At 47.6% G+C, this 21,407-nt stretch overlaps 2 protein-coding genes across 2 annotated transcripts in view; one reads left to right on the top strand and one right to left on the bottom strand.

The window, feature by feature from the left end:
- Positions 1 to 21,407, bottom strand: part of UBAC2 (UBA domain containing 2) — a 130,258-nt gene that overhangs the window by 90,088 nt on the left and 18,763 nt on the right. The window contains exons 3-4 of the mRNA XM_049778523.1: positions 20,824 to 20,943; positions 18,087 to 18,196 (exon numbers count right to left, since the gene is read on the bottom strand). Of these exons, the coding sequence (XP_049634480.1) occupies positions 18,087 to 18,196; positions 20,824 to 20,943 (230 nt within the window). The remainder of the gene's footprint in view (positions 1 to 18,086; positions 18,197 to 20,823; positions 20,944 to 21,407) is intronic.
- GPR18 (G protein-coupled receptor 18) lies at positions 5,251 to 10,372 on the top strand. The gene is made up of 2 exons (XM_049778628.1): positions 5,251 to 5,343; positions 9,338 to 10,372. Exon 2 carries the CDS (start codon positions 9,371 to 9,373, stop codon positions 10,370 to 10,372), a length of 1,002 nt encoding a protein of 333 aa, XP_049634585.1. The 5' UTR covers positions 5,251 to 5,343; positions 9,338 to 9,370.

Raw genomic sequence — 21,407 nt, 5'->3', positions numbered from 1 at the left:
GTGGGAAGAAAAGTGGCCTGTAAGGTTGACAGGTCATCTCCCTTAACTAGAGCTCTAGGAGATGGCTCCAGAGGCTGCCATGTATGTAAGCTTTGCATGTGGGGAGTCCCAGGCTTGATCCCTGGAACCACATGGTCCTGTGAGCATCATTGGGAGCAATCCCTGAGCACTGAGTAAGGGGTACTCCTGAGCCCTGCTGGGTGGGGGCAAAAATAAATATAGTTGAGCCACTTAGCTTACAGAGGGTGAGGGAGTAGTTCAATGGCTCCTTGCAGAGAATTGGGTTCTTGAAAATCTGGAAGCTGAGTCCTGCAGGACCCAGATGGGGTGGCACAGAATTTGGGGGGGGTTCCTGCTACTGCCCTCTCCAGCTTTCACACTCACTAGGGAGTCCCCCAAAGGCACAGAGCCCAGAGGAGGCTCAGTTTCCAGGTCTTCCGGGGGGGGGGGGGGTCCCTGGTCACAACAGTGAGATTGGGAAGGGAACAAAGGAGGCAAGAACAGAAACGCCACTTTTGACCAACAGGAACTGGTCACATTCCACGGCAGACACATTCCTCAAGGACCTGTTATTACATCCATCCCCCTCACTGCAAAACCACCTAAACCCACTTACACTCTTGCTCTGAAAAGCTGGGCTCAAGCATGAAGATCAAAAACCCAGCTAGAGGGTCAGAAAGAGAGCACGGGGGTCAAGGTTCACACTGTACCCAGTGTGTACCCAGATTCTATTCTATTTTCTGGGTGCCCTGAGAGCAATGCAGAGTGCAGCCCTGAAGATGTCCAAACAATGCCAGGATGACCTGGAAAGTCTGGGTCCCCAGTAGCACCATGTCCTCAGGCCAGGAACCACAGGGAGTAGCCCTCTGCACCCCCAAAGCATCTCTTCAGAGTGCTCCCTGGCCCCAAACAATTCACTTCATCTAAATCAGACTGAAAAATGGAACAGAAACAAACTATTTTGTAAAGTTAAGGGGAGGCACCAGCCCCTAACAGGAGGGTCTATGAAAACTTTCTTATTTTTATTTATTTATTTTGGGGGTTGTTTTTTGGGCCACACCCATTGAGGCTCAGGGGTTACTCCTGGCTATGCACCAGAAATTGCTCCTGGCTTGGGGGGACCATACGGAACGACGGGGGATCGAACCCGGGTCTTTCCTAGGCTAGCGCCACTGCTCCGGCCCCCAACTTTCTTATTTTTAATAAATACATTCTTAAATTGAATCACTGTGAGAGACACAGTTACAAAGATATTTATGATTTTTACTCAATGTCCAACACCCTTCAGCAGTGTCTATTTCTCTTCACCGATGTCCCCAGCTTCCCTCCGAGCCTTCACTTCACTTCACTTGCCAGCCTCGATGGCAGACATCTCTCTCTCTCTCTCTCTCTCTTCTCTCTGTCTTTCTCTCACCCTACCTCCCTCCTCTTTCCTCTCTCTTCTTTCTCCCCACTTTCTTTTTCCTTTTAGACACTACTGTTACTAAAGAGGGTACCATGAGGGGCCACAGTGATAGCACAGCGGGTAGGGCATTTGCCTTGCACGTGTGTGTGTGTGTGTGTGTGTGTGTGTGTGTGTGTGTGAGAGAGAGAGAGAGAGAGAGAGAGAGAAAAGAAGGGAGAGAGAAAGCTCAATGAGAGAGAGAAAGAGAGAGAGAGAGAGAGAGAAAAGAAGGGAGAGAGAAAGCTCAATGAGAGAGAGAAAGAGAGAGAGAGAGAGAGAGAGAGAGAGAGAGAGAGAGAGAGAGAGAGAGAGAAAAGAAGGGAGAGAGAAAGCTCAATGTAGTGTAAAGGCCCCAGCCCCTACCACTAGAGGGGGCCCCAGGACCAGGTGGGGAAACTTAAAAGCATATGGTGAGTGACCCTCAATAGAAAATAGTTTGGGGGCCCGGAGAGATAGCACAGCGGCGTTTGCCTTGCAAGCAGCCAATTCAGGACCAAAGGTGGTTGGTTCGAATCCCGGTGTCCCATATGGTCCCCCGTGCCTGCCAGGAGCTATTTCTGAGCAGACAGCCAGGAGTAACTCCTAAGCACCACTGGGTGTGGCCCAAAAATAAAAAAAAAAATAGTTTGGGGGGCCGGTGAGGTGGCGCTAGAGGTAAGGTGTCTGCCTTGCAAGCACTAGCCAAGGAAGGACCGCGATTCAATCCCCTGGCGTCCCATATGGTCCCCCCAAGCCAGGGGCGATTTCTGAGCTCTTAGCCAGGAGTAACCCCTGAGCATCAAACGGGTGTGGCCCGAACCCCCCCCCCCCTAAAAAAAAAAAAGAAAAAAGAAAATAGTTTGGAACAATAGCACAGCAGTTAGATGTTTGGCTTCCACACAGCTGACCTGGGTTCGATTCCCAGCATCCCATATGGTCCCTTGAACCTGCTAGGAATGATTTCTGAGCGCAGAGCCAGGAGTAACCCCTGAGTGTCACTGGGTGTGGCCCCCAAAAAAGTGGGGCAGGGGGCTGAGGCAATAGCACAGTGGGTAGGACATTTGCCTTGCACACAGTAACCCGGGTTCAATTCCCGGCATCCTATATGGTCCCAAGAGCCTGTCAGGAGTGATTTCTGAGTGCACACCCCTGAGTGCCACCGTGTGTGTGACCCAAAAGCTAACAAAGAGCAACTGAGTACAGCAGCTGAGAAAAACCAGTGAGCTCCAAGATGCACCAAACCACAAGAAATTTCCCAAGAGAAGATGGGGTGTGGGGTGGTCATTGGGGCCCTGTGACGGGAAGCGGGCACAGTGGTTGTAGGTGGGGTATTGGGACAAATAATCTGGATATAATGGATGGGGTGCAGGGGGCAGGTGGTTAGTTGAGGCAGCTGTGAAGCCCATGGTAGCAGGGAGAAATGGAGGGGTTCTGACTTTGCTGTGGCCCTCACGACATTTAGAGACACAAGGAAGTGCAGTACAGGCTGTGTCTGGGTCTCCCGAGCTGGTCACCCTGACAGATCCTCCACATCAAGGCTACATTGTGGGGGGCTGTAGGGGGCCCTGGGTTCCAGCCCTAGCACTACATGGCCACAGAGCAACTCCAACGGTGCCACTTTTAATCAAAAGGACTAGAGAATGCGACCAAAGGCCTGAGCGGAAATCACTTGTTCTTTCTTGTTCTGGTGTTGCCTGTTGCTGGGCTGGGAAACTCAGTCTGGCACTGCTCAGGAGGGGACACCCAGGCTGGGGTAGTAACCTTGAGACCTACGCATGCAAGGCTGTAAAATCACCCATACACCATCCCCCCCCCCCCCCAAACACACACAGACGTTGCTCCAAAACCAGGTGAGAGACTCTGAATCAGGGTCGCACATGAAATAATCCAAACCAGGCTGAGAGTGAAATACGGGTAGTTTGGCAGGCTTCTACCTGGTATCCCTACCGAGCTGCCTGCCTGAACTGCTATTTTTATTGAATCCAGAGACCACCCCTGGGTCGGGCAGTAAGGACAGAGTAAGGGCAGATAGCTCAGGCTATCCTGAGCCAGTCCTACCAGGTTTACAAGCAAGACAATCTGTTTGGGGTAAATCCAAATTGTGAACAAGCCCATACAAAAAAACCAGGGATGACCTTTGTTTTAGGTAAAATAAGGCAGAACCTAACACAAGTCATGAGTTCTGCCAAAGCCATAGCCCTGCTATCTGCCCCCCACCCCCCAATACAACTCCCTAAGTCACTGGCTTGGCATGATTCTTTCTCAAAAAGTATAAGCCCAACAAAGGGGCTTAAATTCAAAAAGACAAGCCGAGATCCCAGGGTTCCTGCACTTTCCCCAAGGTGACACCCAACACAAAGACAAGGCACCCGGCGGGCTAGCATAGTAGATGAGAAAGCCCTTTTTGTTGTTGTTGTTCTGGGCCACAACCAGCGGTGTTCAGGGGTTACTCCTGGCATGCTCGGGGGGCCATATGGGATGCCAGGGGATCGAACCCACGTCCGTCCTGTGTCAGCCATGTGCAAAGCAAATGCCCTATCACTGTGCTAAACATTTTGGCCCCTGAGAGGTACCCACCCCCCTTTTTTTTTTCTGAGGTACCCTTTTGGAAAAGAGAAAATAAGCAAAGGGCACAGAGCCAGGCAGGGCTGGCCTGGGGTGCCTGGCTTCCCTTTCCGCTGGTTTCGGTTCCCCTCACGGGCTACAACGCTGCTTACACGGTGAAACCGTGCACCCCAGACCATGCAGTGGTCTCAGAGCAGTCTGCAGGGCCGATGGTGCAAAAGGAGGGATTTCTCAGCTTCCTCTGTGACTGAGGGACAGGATGCACCAAAGCAAAACGCACCTTCAGAGCAAATATTCACCAGCAGAAGCAGATCACCAAGCTTTCCCATGGGAACCTCGAGGTGTGTTTACACAGAAAAAATTGCTGGATGCGCCAGAGATTTCCAAAATTTTGTAGCAAGGGGTTATCTGTTTAGGTAAACACAGTTTCCTCTTTTTTCACTTTGTAGCCAAGCATTATCTGTTTAGACTACTAGGTAAATGAAGAGTTTTCTTTTTTATTTTCTTTTCTCTTTTTTTCTTTTTTTTGGTTTTTGGGACACACTCTGCGGTGCTCAGGGGTTACTCCTGGCTCTGTGCTCAGAAATCACTCCTGGAAGGCTCGGGGTACCATATGAGATGCCAGGATTCGAACCACCGAACCACTGTCCACCCTGGATCGGCTGCTTGCAAGGCAGATGCCATACTGCTGTGTTATCTCTTCGGCCCCAGAGTTTTCTTTTTAAAAAGTGTAGCCAAGTGTTAAATGTTTATAGACTACTACGAGGTAATAATGCTGCAAATTTTCTGGTTTAGAGTTCTCGAGGACTCTTATCAAGTCACAACAAAGATTCAGGGTTGGAACATAAAAGGATCCCATTGGCACAGCTCAGAAAACAGAGAAGCTGGGTTCTGAGCCCCCTTCTAGCTAGCATCAGGGCTCATGCTCTTTCTAGGTGCTGTAGACTTAAAAAAAATAAAAAGCAAAGTTAAATAATACAGATTATCTCCCCACCCCTTTTGTCTGGTTCCCTTTCATGCAGGCAAAGGCATTTAGGAGAGAAGTTTATGCAAAGTGTGACTGACTTCAAATATAAATCATTTGTGGCAGAGAAAAACCACATCCAGGGTAAAGTCAGAAGTTGAAGGAGCCTCATGTTAAGAGTTTCCGGACAGAGCGAGTGAAGCAAGTGAAGTCACTCCACCACCAAGCAGGGGCTTTGACAGGCGTCCTTATAAAGCTGGGGACCAGCCGAAGACAAGGGTTTCTAGAAAGAGCCATTTTCACACGAGTCACTCGAAGAGCTCTCTCTTCCACAGAATGGAGCAACTCCCCCAAATGTCCCACTTGGAGCCAGAGGTTTGACAACGAGGAGGTTAGTAAGCATTTATCTCCTGCTCATGGCTTGGGGGGGGGGGGGCTCAGAAAATGGGGAGGTACCTTGCCCCAGTCAGTTTTCACTCCTTCCTGAACCTCGATGGGGCTTGGAGTGAGTGAGAGAGGGAATGGGGAGAAATCTGTAGCAAGGGGTTCGATTTCTTGCTTCTCTGTGGGATCGCCTTGCACCGATGTAAATGCCTGTAATCTCAGAGAAATGCTGAGCTGAGGTCAGTGAGCATCAATCTATGCAGGAGTCTTGTTGTTTGGTTTCAGTAACCGGTGTTACACTAAATGCACTTAAAGACAGTTAAGAAAAGAGAAAACTCAGTACTTAAGCCCCAGGACTGAAAGCCTTTTAGGAGCAGACTAGACTAGTGTCAGCTACATTGCAAAACTCTGCAACAGAGAGCGGCCCTGTGGGCTGGTCCTCTGCCCGTTCGGTGGAATGCCCTTGAGATAAGATACATGCCCCATGCACCGGGGTTTTCTATCCCGAGCCACAGGGGTACAAGCTCTGTCGCTGAAGTTACAGCTGGGGTCCCGTGTGGGGAAAGATCTCCCCAGAAATTATTAGTAAGCATGGAATTAAAAGGACAGAATTAAGAGGTGGTGGTGGGGGAAGTCAAAAGGTAAAAAGGGGATATAAAATGTCATTAACATGAACCTCTATTTAGAAAGAGACAGTTAAAAGATTCAAAACAAAACAAAACAGAAAGCCCAAAGGCTTCGCTTCTACCTGATACCAGAAACTCAATTTCCTTGGGCGTTCTGTTTTGAGTAGAAATGATTATTCAGGGGCCGGAGAGATAGCATGGAGGTAAGGCGTTTGCCTTTCATGCAGAAGGTCATCGGTTCGAATCCCGGCGTCCCATATGGTCCCCCGTGCCTGCCAGGAGCAATTTCTGAGCATGGAGCCAGGAGTAACCCCTGAGCACTGCCGGGTGTGACCCAAAAACCACACCAAAAAAAAAAAAAAAAAAAAAAAAAAAAAAAAAAAAAAAGAAATGATTATTCAGCCTCATCAGTATTTGGGCATTTGAATTCTTGCTCTGCTCTAAAATGGAGAGAATCTGGCTCCTGCCCCATGGGTGAGCTCAGTGTCAGGCAGAGGGGCTGAAGTCATGGAGGGAAGGTGGGAGGTGGAGGAGAAGTCTGAAGCCACTTATTTCTATCTATACACTCACAGCAGTGGCTCTGGCTCATGTCTCCCCAGCCTCCAGTGCTTCCTGAATCTTCTATCACCCTTGTTTTTACTGACTAGCACCTCGGGCTGGGTTGCAGCCGGCCCCTCCAACCAAGTGACCTTTCTGGAGGAAACTGCACACACCTCCAGATTTCCCATGCTCCCCCCACACATACACATGTACAAGATTCCACCTCTTTGTAGTGTGTCTATTTTTACATCACTGAGTTTGTCACAGGGAACTAGCAGACCTAGGTGAGAATGACAATGATGGGGACAGCATTTCCCTGGGGAAACAGATAGGGTTTTTTGGGTGGTTAGTGGGCTATTTTTGTTGTTGTTGTTGTTTCATGACAATGCCCCAAGACCCGAACAAACCTCTCCATTAGGCTGAACCGAGCTCTGGGTTCAGGGCCTGAGTCTACATGGGGCTAATTCGGGAGAATAGCTGTGAGGCATGGACCAGGGTCTGTGCCCACACAGGGGGAGGTCGAGGCACTATTGAAGGGCAGCTGCTGGGGGCTGCATTTGAGAGATCCCTTTCTGATCTCAGCCAGCACAAGTCACATAGCAACTGACCACTGACCCCGACGGGCAGCTCCAGCAGGAGAATTCCAGGACAACTCTGACCAGCTGGGTTCCTGCTTGCTCATGCTTAGTTTCAGATGCTCCAGTTGTGGGTTTTTGTTTGTTTGTTTTGTTGTTTTTGGGTCATACCCGATGGCTCTCAGGAGTTACTCCTGGCTGGCTCTGCGCTCAGAAATCACTCCTGGCTTGGGGGACCATATGGGATGCCGAGGATTGAACTATTGAATCCATGTCTATCTTGGGTCAGCTGCGTGGAAGGCAAGTGCCCTACCGCTGTGCTACCACATTATTTTATGCGCAGAGGCTCACTCAGGTCTGAGGCATCACCAACCAGGGCTGCCAGACAGTTTAGCAGCATTGAGTGGAAACTAGGAACCCAGCTGAGGTGCATGCCGAGGAGAATCACATTCACTGACACCCCCATATCTGTGGGGCACACACAAGGTTTCTGGCGAATCCCTGACCATCGCAGGCCACTCCTGACTGGCCGGAAATAAAGGCTCGGGCAGGGCCACCAGGAATCCATTACCCAGAGTGCCCCACGCAAGACCCCACACTAATGAACTAAAGCCCAGGCTGTCAACCCAAACTTGACATGTCGAGGAGCAGGAAAAGGCCTAAAGCAAAGGCTGCTCTTTGGGGGAGGATGGGATGGGGGAAGAGAAGCTGACAGGAGAAAGAAAAGTTCAATGGACAGGTGGACAGGGAAATGTGAGTACTGAGAGGATTACAGGGCGCACTTTTGTTTTTCCGAGAGGGGTTCCTCTTGGCACAGTGCTCAGAACTCGGGACTTTGCTTGGTGGTATCCAGGGGTGCCCTGGTGATGGGGAGGGGACCCAGGGTCTCCCATACAAGGCGGCTAGCTGTTCTACTGCTCAGAGCCCATTCCCTGGCCTGGGAAGGTCTTTCTTTTCCTTTTAATTAATTCTTTAACGAATCACTGTGAGAGACACAGAAAGTTGGTCCTGATTGAATTTCAGTCAATGTACAACATCCTTCACTGGGGCACATTTTCCGATACCAATGTCTCTAGTTTCTCTCCCACTCTCCTCTTGCCTGCCTCTAGGGTAGACTCTCACTCTCTCTCTCTCTGTCTCTCTGTCTCTTTCTATCTCTCTGTCTGTCTCTCTCTGTGTGTCTGTCTCTCTCTTACTCTCTCCCCCATTCTCCTTTTAGATACTGTAGTTTGCAATATTGTTACTGAAGGGGGTATCATGCCTGTCACTTTCCCTCCTTTCAGCACCCAGTTCTTGGCCAAAGTGACCATTCCCCCAATATCTTTGTCATATAGTGCTCTCTTCTCTGCCCTGACTTCACTCCTCACTGTTTGTAGCAAGCTTCCTCCCATGGGCGGGTCTTCCTGGCCCTTGTTTCTATGGTAATAACAGGGCATTATTATTATTAATAATTGGTAGTATTGTCATTAATTATAACAATGCCCTATTATTACCATACTATCTTTTTTTTGGATTTGGGGCCACATCCGGTGACACTCAGGGGTTGCTCCTGGCTTGGGAAACCATATGGGATGCCGAGGATTGAACCATGGTCCGGCCTGGGTCAGCTGCATGCAAGGTAAACGCCCTACCACTGCATCACCGCTCTGGCCGCCATACTATCTTTTATTTTTATTTTTTATTATTTTATTATTATTATTATTATTTTTATTTTTGGTTTTTCAGGCCACACCTATTTGATACTCAGGGGTTACTTCTGGCTAAGCGCTCAGAAATTGTCCCTGGCTTAGAGGGACCATATGGGACGCTGGGGGATCGAACCACGGTCCTTCCTTGGCTAGCGCTTGCAAGGCAGACACCTTACCTCTAGCGCCACCTCGCCGGCCCCATCTTTTATTTTATTATTATTATTTTTTTGGTTTTTGGGCCACACCCGGCAGTGCTCAGGGGTTACTCCTGGCTGTCTGCTCAGAAATAGCTCCTGGCAGGCACGGGGGACCGTATGGGACACCGGGATTCGAACCAACCACCTTTGGTCCTGGATCAGCTGCTTGCAAGGCAAACGCTGCTGTGCTATCTCTCCGGGCCCCCATCTTTTATTTTGAATTTCCCACAAATGAGCGTGACCATTTGGAAGGTCCTTCTCCAGAAATACCGAGCCTCACAGCTCAGCTCAGTGGCAGGAAACTCTCTAGACTGCAAACAGGACATGGGGCGACCACTGGCCTCTGACTCGCCTACCGGGCTGTTTCCAACACAGGTGCCCCACGTCCTGCCCGTGGCCAGCCCGGACATGACAGCCCCACACAACAGGTCACATGCGGGCCTTTCTCCGCACCTGGAGTCCTACGAGTACCGCATCGCCGCCCTGGTCTTCTACGGCTGCATCCTGGTGGTGGGGCTATTCGTCAACACCACGGCCCTGTGGGTGTTCAGCTGCAGCACCAAGAAGCGGACCACGGTGACCGTGTACATGATGAACGTGGCCCTGCTCGACCTGGTCTTCCTGGTCAGCCTGCCCTTCCGCATGGTCTACTATGCCCGGGGCCAGTGGCCCTTCGGGGAGCGCTTCTGCCAGGCCCTGGGGGCCCTCACAGTGCTGTACCCCAGCGTGGCGCTCTGGCTGTTGGCCTTCATCAGCGCCGACCGCTACATGGCCATTGTGCAGCCCAAGCATGCCAAGGAGCTGAGGAACACGGGCAAGGCCATGCTGGCGTGCGCGGGAGTCTGGGCAATGACCCTGGCCATCACCATCCCGCTCCTGCTGCTAGATCGGGACCCTGAGCCACCGGGACCTAGCCCGGCCACCTGCCGGCACCTGTCGAGCCTGGTCCACACGCGGGCGGCCGATGTGCTCAACTTCACGCGGCTCATCTTCTTCTTCCTTACGCCACTGTGCATCATGATCGGCTGCTACCTGGTGATCGTGCACAGCCTGCTGAGGGGCCGCACGTCCAAGCTGAAGCCCAAGGTCAAGGAGAAGTCCATCCGCATCATCGTCACGCTGGTGCTGCAGGTGCTGGTCTGCTTCACGCCTTTCCACATCTGCTTCGCGCTCCTCATGCTGGCAGGTGGCGACAACGGCGGCCTGGGCCCCTGGGGGACCTTCACCACCTTCCTCATGAACCTCAGCACCTGCCTGGACGTCATCCTCTACTACATTGTCTCCAAGCAGTTCCAGGCTCGTGTCATCAGCGTCATGCTGTATCGCAACTACCTGCGAAGCGTGAGGAGGAAGAGCTTCCGCTCGGGCAGCCTCAGGTCCCTGAGCAACGTCAACAGTGAGATGCTCTGAACCGGGTGGGCCAGGGTCCCTCTCCTGGCCCGGCCGGGGTGCTGAAGCGGTGGGTGCTCCCCTCCGTCCGTCTGGGGTCCGATCAAGTCTCTTCTCTCCTAAGAGGTCACACTTGGTTCTTGAGGGGTGGAGGGGCAACAGGTTGTGACAGAGCTCAGCTGGGAAGGTGCTCACTTACTCCTGGCTCTGCACTCAGAAATCACTCCTGGCTTGGGGGACCATATGGGATGGAGGGAGATCGAACCACGGTCCGTCCTAGGTTAGCCACTTGCGCTACCACTCTGGCCCCCAGGAGTGATTTCTGAGTACAGGATTAAGCCCTGAGAGTGACCCAGAGTGATTCCCAAGTTCAGAGCCAGGAGTGAGACCTGAGCACTAGTGGATGTGGGGTGTGTGTGTGTGTGTGTGTGTGTGTGTGTGTGTGTGTGTGTGTATGTACACAAGAGGGATGCTGGGACATTTGCTAGGCTACATAGGTTTTGGGGGTCACACTCAGCAGTGTTCAGGGTTTATTCCTGGATCTGCATCTAGTACTGACCAGGTACTCGGGACCATATGGGATGTCAGGGATCAAACCCGCGAGGGACATGTCCAAGACAAATGCCCTACCTGCTGTACCCATAAATCTGACCTCTAATAAAAAAAATATATTTTTTAACCCATGTAGGAAACATTTTCACGATTTATCGAGAGAAAAAGAAAAAACCCAATTACTGTTCATATTCTGGCTATATTAATACAAAGCAAACTTGACCCCAGGAGCAATTTCTGTGTGCCCTTGGTTTTTACTGCCAGTCCAGTCTGGAGGGAAACGTAAAAATGTAGCTCGAGGCCAGAGAGAGAGCACAGCGGTAGAGCGTTTGCCTTGCACACAGCTGATCTGGGACCAACAGTTGTTCAATTCCTGGCATTTAATACGGTTCCCCAGCCTGCCAGGAGTGATTTCTGAGCACAGAGCCAGGAGAAACCCCTGAGCACTGCTGGGTGTGGCCCACCCTCCCCACACCCCCCAATACAGCTCTTGTTCCAAAGACGTTCATGAAACACTTTTCACCTAAGGGGCAACTAACTCCCTTTGGTTAAATTTACACTCAGGATCGCAAGTCTCAGTCCATCATTTCATGGTCTGAAGGTCTTAAAATTCCAAGATTTTCACTCAGCTCCTTGTTGAACTCTTCAAGTGTCCCTTGGTGAAGAACAAAATTGTGGGAGCAAGCACCCAAGGGGGCAGGCAGAGGCCTTGCCTTCAGCACCCCCAGTCGCCCATTCACTTGTTTTGGGAAAGCGCCCCCCCCCCCCCAACCCACTGGCTGAGCACTCTGCATTCAAATGCATAAGCCCTGCAGTAGAAACAGAACCTGAAATCCTGTGTCTATCCAGTGGCACTATGAGATGAGGTGTCTAAAAATGGTAAAAAATAAAAATCTTTGCAATTATTTGTTGCACTTATAGCTTGTTACAAAAGAGACTGGCTTCTTGTTTTTCCGGGTCACCTGTCACAGCAGACCTAGCACTAGCCAGAATCTTCCTTTAGCCTTGCCTTTCCATTTCCCCATAGTGCGGTGACAAACCCAACAACTTCTCCATTCACACAGAAAAGGAAGTGAAGTCGAATCTATCAACCCCAAGTGACTCTAAATGGAAGTGTCTGAAGGCTTCAAGCTGAGCTTCCTGTCTCTGCTAAGTCACACTTTACTACTCTTAACATGAGCTTCTTCTTCTCCTTTTCCTTCCTCTTGGCTTTTCGGTTTTAGGGTCAAACCCAGTACTTCTTAGGGGTGACTCCTGCTCTGCATTCAGGGATCCCTCCTGGCAGGCTCAAGGGCTCATGTAAGATGCTGGGGGGTTGAACTATGTGCAAGGCAAGTGCCTCACCTTTCTGTCTATCCTATATCTCCAGCCACAAGAGCATCTTCTAATGAGGCTTAGAATTAAATAAAGCCATTGGTTATTAAAGAAGCTCAATACTTCACCGGGGCAAATTCAGTCTTTAAAAAGAAATAAACACTAGGGACCTTCATCAGAAAATAGCACTTTACATACCAGATGATATTTAAGCAGCTATTCAGTCTAATTCCCCCCGGCTTTAAAAGTAAAGAAATGAAGATCCAAGGAGACTATGTGACTTGATATTGCTCAAGAACCAGGATTTAACCCAAATTTGCTTCTCTTTTCACGTCAATCAGCAGTTTCAATAAGAAAAAGCCACTTTGCATAAACAGCCTCACAGCTACCCCAGATAGAGGAATCAGGCCGGTCCCACAGTGTCATTTCTAAACAAGAAAAAATTCTTGAAGTTTTCAGTTTGAAAAGTGAGGAAGACACTTAAGGAAATAGCTTTAAAGGCATAATGGCATGTAAAAGAAGAGAAAGAATCCCAGTATCTGATGTCTGGCTGACGGTTAAAAATGGTCAGGGCCACCAACAACAGAGACTGTGTGAAAAGTGTGTTGGCACTACGAACAATGTCTTGGATTGGACGATCTAACTTGCCTGGAGCCCAGAGTCGGTCTTATGCCAGGAAACTTCAGGGGTAGGGTCTCTTTGTATTTAGGCCAAGGTTATTCCTTTCCATGCCTCTCATATTTTGGTGGGCCTATGCAAACAACAATTGCTATTCTTTTTTTTTTTTTTTGTGTGTGTGTGTGTTTTTTGGGTCACACCCGGCAGTGCTCAGGGGTTACTCCTGGCTTCATGCTCAGAAATTTGCTCCTGGCAGGCACGGAGGACCATATGGGATGCTGGGATTCGAACCCATGACCTTCTGCATGAAAGGCAAACGCCTTACCTCCTTGCTATCTCTCTGGCCCCTAACAATTGCCATTCTAACACCGTTTTTACTGTGCCCCTTTGACTCTAATCCTTAAAAAAAAAAAAAAAACCCACTTAAAATTTGAGGTTAACTTAAGCTAATATGCATGTACATGGAAATGTAAAAAATACTATGCCTCTAATGTTTAAGGAGTTATGTAAGTTTTATGGCTTTAGATTGCCTTGTGTGCTGTTAAGAAACAGTATAATGTCTGCCCTACAAAGCTCATTTCTAATATTTTACTGCCTCAGTCCCAACCCTTACTTCCCCCCATCCTCCCATGTAGGTGCAGCTCATGACATGAAGCTCACCAAATAGAATGATAAGTGCAGTTAGAGAAATAACTACACTGAAAACTATCCTAACAATGTGAATGAATGAGGGAAAAAGAAAGCCTGTCTCGAGTACAAATGTGGGTGGGGTGGGGAGTAGGTAGATCTGGGAAATTGGTGGTGGGAATCCTGCACTGGTGAAGGGGGGTGTTCTTTACATGGCTGTAATCATACAAGTACAATTATGTTTGTAATCATGGTGTTTAAATAAAGATAATTTAAAAAAAAGAAAAAAAAAGAAATCGTATAATGTGTTACAATATGGGGACTTGAGGGACAAAGTAATTGTACATAGATTCTGTTTTATTTATATTAATGTTCTTTGGCTGAAAGTTCAAAATTAAGATATCAGCAAGGGGACTTCTTCTGAGAATTATGTTATGGCTGATTGTCCTTCCACTGTAACTTTACCTTGTCCTCTTTCTTTGCATCTTTGTTCTCATAATAAAAAATAAAAAAAATAAAAAAAAATGGTCAGGGCCTCCCCTCAACCTGTTGGTAAGAAATTTATGAAGTTCACTTGCTTTTCCTGGCCTGAGGCATTCCAAATTTTAAATCAGAAGTCAACAAGTAAACAGATATGTCATGGCTCATCAGATATGTCATACCTCATCAAAACATCCAACACGGTATTTATTTATTTATTTATTTATTTATTTTGGTTTTTGGGCCACACCTGGCGGTGCTCAGGGGTTACTCCTGGCTGTCTGCTCAGAAATAGCTCCTGGCATGCACGGGGGACCATATGGGACACCGGGATTTGAACCAACCACCTTAGGTCCTGGATCGGCTGCTTGCAAGGCAAACACCACTGAGCTATCTCTCCGGGCCCGACGGTATTTATTTTTAAAACTCATTTTTAGGGGACAGAGTGATAGCACAATAAGGAGGGTGTTTGCCTGGCATGCAACTAACCCTGGTTTAATCTGGACATTCCATATGATCCCCTACACCTGCCAGGAGTAATTTCTGAGTGCAGAGCCAGGAGTAACCCCTGAATACTGACAGGTGTGGCCACAAAACAAAATAAAAAGAAAGAAAAGAATTCCTCTTATTCTGGATATGGTGAGTCTAAAAGGCTGTAGGGAAGCCTGCGTGTAAATTGTGACAACATGGATGCAGAGCAAAAAGAAGAGGAAGCAAGGCAGGTGAATATCAGGGCTGGAGCCACGGGTGGGAGGAAGGTGAATGGCTATGAGAGGAGTTTTTTTTTTTTGGGGGGGGGGGGTTCCTGAACCTTCCACAGGAAAGAAGAGAATGTGTATATCGGGAGAATGAGGATGGGCTATTGCCAGGTCAGTGCTACGGCCCAGGGAGGGGGAGAGCAAGGGACCCTCCATAGTCGAGTGAGTGACCGAGCCCAGAGTTCAGGAGGTGCAGGGGAGAAGCCACCAGACCAGCACAGACTTTGGGGTGTGTGTGTGGGGGGGGGAACTGGAGTCATAATACAGTGGGGAAGAAGTTTGCCTTGCACGTGGCTGACCCAGGTTTGATCTCTGGCATTCTATAAGGGCCCCCAAGCCATGCCACGAGTGATCCCTGAGTGCAGAGCCAGGAGGTAAGCCCTGAGCACCACTGGGGGTGGCCCCAAAGCTAAACAAGACTCTCTAGGGTGGGGGGTGCCAGTGGCCCTCACTGCAAGCTCCCAAGTTCTGGACCATGTGTGAAAGGAATTGGGGTCACCTGGAAGGGAGTGGGACCCACAGGCTGTGGAAAGTAAGACTGGCTCGGTCAGACTTGTGTTTTAGGGACAGAAAGGCTTGAACCTGCTAGGAAACTCACTGGAGAATCTCTGCAAAAATGTAGGCAGCTATTGGGCCGGAGTAATAGCGCAGTGGTAGAGCATTTGCCTTAGACGCTGAAGGACAGTGGTTTGAATCCCAGCATCCCATATGGTCCCCCGAGGCTGCCAGGAGCGATTTCTGAGCAAAGAGTCAGGAATAACCCCTGAGCACTGCCAGGTGTGACCCAATAACCAAAAAAAAAAAAAAAAAAAAAAAAAAAAAAAAAAAAAATGTAGGCAGCTTCCAAGTTCAGGCAACAGAGAAGAGCAGAGAAGATGAGATAAAGACATGATTTATATCCAACCTTGAATGAAGGAATTTCGGGGTCTGACTCCTTGGTAAAAGGGGAAGATTTCCAGAGCAGACTGATTGACCTAGAGAAATAAGAGACGAGGGAGCAGGAAGAAACAGGCAGAAGGGATTGAGATTTCTGGGCTTGAATTTTCTTGGTGTCTTAGAGGCTGAGAAGCACTGATCTAGAACTGGGCTCCTGGGTGAAGCTAAGGGTTGCAACCCCATCGGGTAATTCTTGATGTTTCTGTTTGTTTAAAAATTATTATTACTGGGGCTGGAGAGACAGCACAGTGGTAGGGCATTTGCCTTGCATGTGGCCAATTCAGGAGGGACCTGGTTCAATTTCCGGCACCCCATATAGTCCCCCAGCCTGCCAGTGGTGATTTCTGAGTGCAGAGCAAGGAGTATTTTTTGAGTACCATTGGGTGTTGTCCAGAAACAATCAATCAATCAATCAATAAAGTTTAAAAATTGATTATTCTCAGTTAATAAAATGTGACGTGTACACTGATTTTTGTATCCTGACATAGTCAACAGAGACATAGCCCAGCTATACAACTAATCTTGGAAAGAACATGAAGCCACTGACTCTTCCCAGGTAGACCAGACCACCTGCCCAGGCTGACGCCTCTGGGGCCTTTTGAAATGGGGGGCGGGCAGATTCCCCTTCCTGACTCAAGACACAGCACCCTACAGCTGCACACACCTGGTACTCTCGGACATAGCAACAGCCCAGTTCCACCACCAAACCTCCTCAAGAGCCACACCACCAACTCTTCCAGCTCCAGAGCTCCCAGATCACATGACCACCTCTGCAATCCCATGACTCCTCCAAATTTCACTGAACTTTCAGCCCCACAGCAAATCTGATGTGAACGTTGCATAGAAAACTACCAAGCTCAGTGAGCAAAAACAGTAACACAGAAGGTTCAATGCGCACCAACCAGCTCAGGAAATCCTCAAAGACCTTAGTAACACCATTGTGCAATAGAAAATGATTAGTAGTTGACATTTATTGATTGATGTTTTGATCATTCCATTTGCCTTTGTGTTGTAATGAATGATATGATTTGTACCTGTTAAGGGGGGCAAGCCGGGATGGTGGTGGGAGATTGGGGACACTGATGAAGGGAAGGTTCTCATTGGTGGTGGGATTGGTGACGGAACAATGAATGACTGAAACAACAGTACTGTGGACAACTTGTTAAGTAAAGATACTATAACAAAAAATGGGGGGGGGGGGGGGCTGGAGAAATAGTACCGTGGTAGGGCTCTCACCTTGTACAAGGCCAACCAGGATGGACCTGGGTTCGATCCCGGCATCCCATATGGTTCCTTGAGCCTGCCAGAAGCGACTTCTGAGCGCAGAGCCAGGAGTAACTCCTGAGCACTGTTGGGTGTGGCCCCAAACAAAACAAAACAAAAATATTTTTTAATATCTCAGGCTTTTTAAGTGTTATAAATGCAAAAAGTTCAAGAAGCCTTGTTAGAGAAGATAAGACAGGTGATGTGGTCTGGAGCTGGAGCTAGCAGAGAACAGACATCACTTGTCTAAATGGCTAGAGTACCAGAGGCAGTCCAGGGCAAGCACCTGAACAGGCTTGAGAAAGTTCCAGTGAGACAGACAGGACGATAGGAATGGCCCTGGGCAGCAAGTTTTTGTGAAAATTGAACAATCAACATCAGGACCAGACGGCTGAAGGTGGCTGCAAAGCTGTGACGTTATACCCTTGACTTATTTTATCTCTACCACAAGGATATAAATAATATTCGATTTTATAAATATCCTTCTAATTGGGGATGTAGCTCAGAGGCACAGTACATGATTCATATGTGTGAGGTCCTGTGTTCAATCTCCAGCACACCAAAGAAAAGGGGGTGGGGGGAACATTCTTTAAAACCTTAATTTGAGGGCTGAAGAGATGGGGGTAAAGGGAGTTCTGAGTTCAATCCCCTCAATTATATGGTGCCTGAACACCACCACCACCACCAGAAGTGACACTGAGCACTGGACTGAGAGTAGTCCCTGAGCTCTGTCAGGTGTGGACTCGAAACCAAACCAATACCAAAAAAAGGAAATAAAAGCAAAAGCGAAACATCAAATTCATTGTCTCCTACCTGAGTCTATTTTGCACTTTGTGCAAATCACAAAGTTATAAATATAATTCACCAAATTATAAAGACATCACTGCTGCAAAACACAAATCGATTCAATCTTCAGAAACAGAACATGAAACTCAGGAAAAATTTTCTAAAACTTGGAATTTCTGGGCCAACAAAACAAAAAAAAGGCAGAATAAGAGTGTTCTGAGAACATCATAAAAAAAGTCAGGTACACAAAATTCTTTTCAAGCACGGCGAATATGCATAAATTTTGTTGAGCCTCTACCATGTCATTATCTAAAGGAGGTGTAAAATCAATCTTTTACTGCAAACTCACACATACAGAAATCCTTCGATCCACATCAAGCTCACTGTGGAGGGTTACTCACAATCCAGAAGGCAGGTGCCTGGCTGCGGTGATCCCAAAAGCGTAACTCACAGCTTCCACGAGCAGGAAGTCCACAGCGGCAGACAGAACCCAGGAGCCAAGCAGGAAGGACTGAAAAGAAAACAGCCAGAAAAAATGACCTCGGCAGCTGTCTCTGAAATCCAGCACATCCACAGATCGGACTAGCTCAGGACTCTGCAAACTTGAAACTTCCTAAAATTTTTGGTTCTTATTAAAATGCTTTAAAAAAAAAGCATAAATTGGGCCCGGAGAGATAGCACAGCGGTGTTTGCCTTGCAAGCAGCCGATCCAGGACCTAAGGTGGTTGGTTCGAATCCCGGTGTCCCATATGGTCCCCCGTGCCTGCCAGGAGCTATTTCTGAGCAGACAGCAAGGAGTAACCCCTGAGCACCGCCGGGTGTGACCCAAAAAAAAAAAAAAAAAAGCATAAATTTTTTGTTATTATTTCATTCATTTTATATGTGAAAATATAATATAGTTTGTAAAAGTCACATATTGAATACTTTACAATGTCTGATATTACTAGGTGATAACTATATAGGTCAGGACTTATTATTTCTCTGCATAATCTATTTCATTTTCCCAACTGCAAAAGAAGTTTAAAAAATATATTAAAAAAAAGACAACACAGACTTTTCAAAATAAGGGCATAAAACCACACTGTTCAAAGGCATTAACTTTGGGGCGAGGGAAATAGCACAAGGGGTAGGGTGTTTGCCTTGCACACAACTGACCCAGGTATAATCCCTAGCATCTCATATGGGCCTCTGAGCCTGCCAGGAGTGATTATTAAGTGCAGAGCTAGGAGGAAGCCCTGATTTGGCTACCCCCCTAAAAGCAAACAAAATCCCAAAGCTTTAACTTCCATAATTTGTTTTTTGTTTCTTTCTTTGTTTTTGAGCCACACCTGGTGATGCTCAAGGGTTACTCCTCGCTATGTGCTCAGAAATTACTTCTGGCTCAGGGGACCAGATGGGACACTGGGGATCCAACCCAGGTCTGCCCGGGGTCAGCCAAGTGCAAGGCAAATGCCCTATCACTGTGCTATCACTCTGGCCCCCATAATTTGTAATATTGCTAAAAAAATAACATTTTTATGATGATGTATTTTGTTTGTTTGTTTTTTTGTTTTTGGGCCACACCTGGTGGTGCTCAGGGGTGACTCCTGGCTGTCTGCTCAGAAATAGCTCCTTGTTGGGGCCGGGCGGTGGCGCTGGAGGTAAGGTGCCTGCCTTGCCTGCGCTAGCCTAGGACGGACCGCGGTTCGATCCCCCGGCGTCCCATATGGTCCCCATATGTTGCCAGGAGCAACTTCTGAGCGCATAGCCAGGAGTAACCCCTGAGCGTCACAGGGTGTGGCCCAAAAAAAAAAAAACCAAAAAAAAAAAAAAAAAAAGAAATAGCTCCTTGTAGGCACGGGGGGGGGGGGGGGGGGGGGGAACGACACCATATGGGACACCAGGATTTGAACCAACCACCTTTGGTCCTGGATTGGCTGCTTGCAAGGCAAACGCCGCTGTGCTATCTCTCCGGGCCCAATGATGTATTTTTAACCAATACAAAAACACCAAGGTGAAAGAAGTAAACAAGGGATTTGGAAAGATAGCATGGAGGTAAAGCACTTGTCTTGCATGCAGAAGGACAGTGGATCAAGTCCCGGCATCCCAAATGGTCCCCTGAGCCTGTCAGGAGCAATTTCTGAGCGTAGAGCCTGGAGTAACCCCTGAGCGCTTGCCAGGTGTGACCCGTAAGCAAAAAAAATAAAAAAGAAGAAAGAAAGTAAGGGCTGGAGAGATAGCATGGAGATAAGACATTTGCCTTGCATGCAGAAGGTCTATGGTTCGAATCCTGACATCTCATATGGTCCCCTGAGCCTGCCAGGAGTGATTTCTGAGCATAGAGCCAGTAGTAACCCCTGAGCACTGCCGGGTGTGACCCAAAAACCAAAAAAAAAAAAAAAAAAAAAAAAAAAAGAAGTAAACAAAATTTTACAGGGTCGGAGCGGTGGCACAGGGCATAAGGCGTCTGCCTTACTTGTGCTAGCCTAGGATGGACTACCAGGGTTCGATCTCCTGGGATCCTCCAGCATCCATATGGTCCTCCACGCCAGGAATGATTTCTGAGCGCATAACCAGGAGTAACCCCAGAGCGTCACTGAGTGTGGCCAAAAACAAAAAGCAAAACAAAAACAGAATTTTACAAAAGCCCAAACCCTAATCAAGAATTTTTTAATAATGGGCCTGGAGAGATGGCACAGCGATGTTTGCCTTGCAAGCAGCCGATCCAGGACCTAAGGTGGTTGGTTCGAATCCCGGTGTCCCATATGGTCCCCTGTGCCTGCCAGGAGCTATTTCTGAGCAGACAGCCAGGAGTAACCCTGAGCACCGCTGGGTGTGGCCCAAAAGCCAAAAAAAAAAAAAAAAGAAATTTTTAATAAGCCATAAGGATATAAATCCTTATAAATAAAGGATATAAAATATAAATAATTATATTATCAACCTCATTATTTTACTATGCTAGTGGCTTTAACTTTTTTCTTTGTCTAATGTCCATTCTTCAATCAGATATAGGATTGCCCAAGAGAAAACTGCTCATCATTTTTTTAATGTCTCAGAAAATAAGAAAGTAAGAATTTGTTCTTCCCAAACCCTACAAAATAAGAAAAATATTTTTTTCTGTGTCCTAAGTAGCCAAGGGAAAAATCCATAAAGACTTACCGCAAATTTTCTGCTCCCGTATCTTCTTTCAAATATCCTAAAATTATAAATCAGGAGGCTGCTGCAGAAAGTGTCCTTTAAGTCGAGACAAATTATTCTTCCAGAGAGCAACCTCCAAATCTAAATGAGGATTTAAAATAGGACCAGAAATGAGAGCAGGGTCCATGTAGGTCTCAACAAATTTGTTTATACTGTCCATGTTTTATACGCTAACTAAAATAATTTTGTACAAAACAGATAGATTACTTGTTTTCCTTCAGTAATGAGCTCAACTCTCATATTAGAAACCACATCCATATAATGGCACAAAAAGTTTTTTGGTTTTTTTTTTTTTTTTTTGCTTATTGTATAAGCTTATTGCTTACTTTTATAATATGGCTTGTAATATTTTTCATTTAAGCGGACTAAAAATAAACTTACCAGTGAAATAACTCAGGAGAGTGCTCACTCAGTTAAAAAAATTGTTTTGAGGCCAAAGGCAGTGGTCAAGACTTACCTACTCCTGGCTGTGCTCAGGAATCACTCTTGGGGTGATCAGGAAAGAGGATTTTATGGGGTATCAAGAATCAAAACTAGATAAGCTG

The sequence above is a fragment of the Suncus etruscus genome, chromosome 8, assembly GCF_024139225.1.
Source record: "Suncus etruscus isolate mSunEtr1 chromosome 8, mSunEtr1.pri.cur, whole genome shotgun sequence".
Classification (NCBI taxonomy): domain Eukaryota; kingdom Metazoa; phylum Chordata; class Mammalia; order Eulipotyphla; family Soricidae; genus Suncus; species Suncus etruscus.
This window is presented reverse-complemented; position numbering and strand designations above follow the sequence as displayed.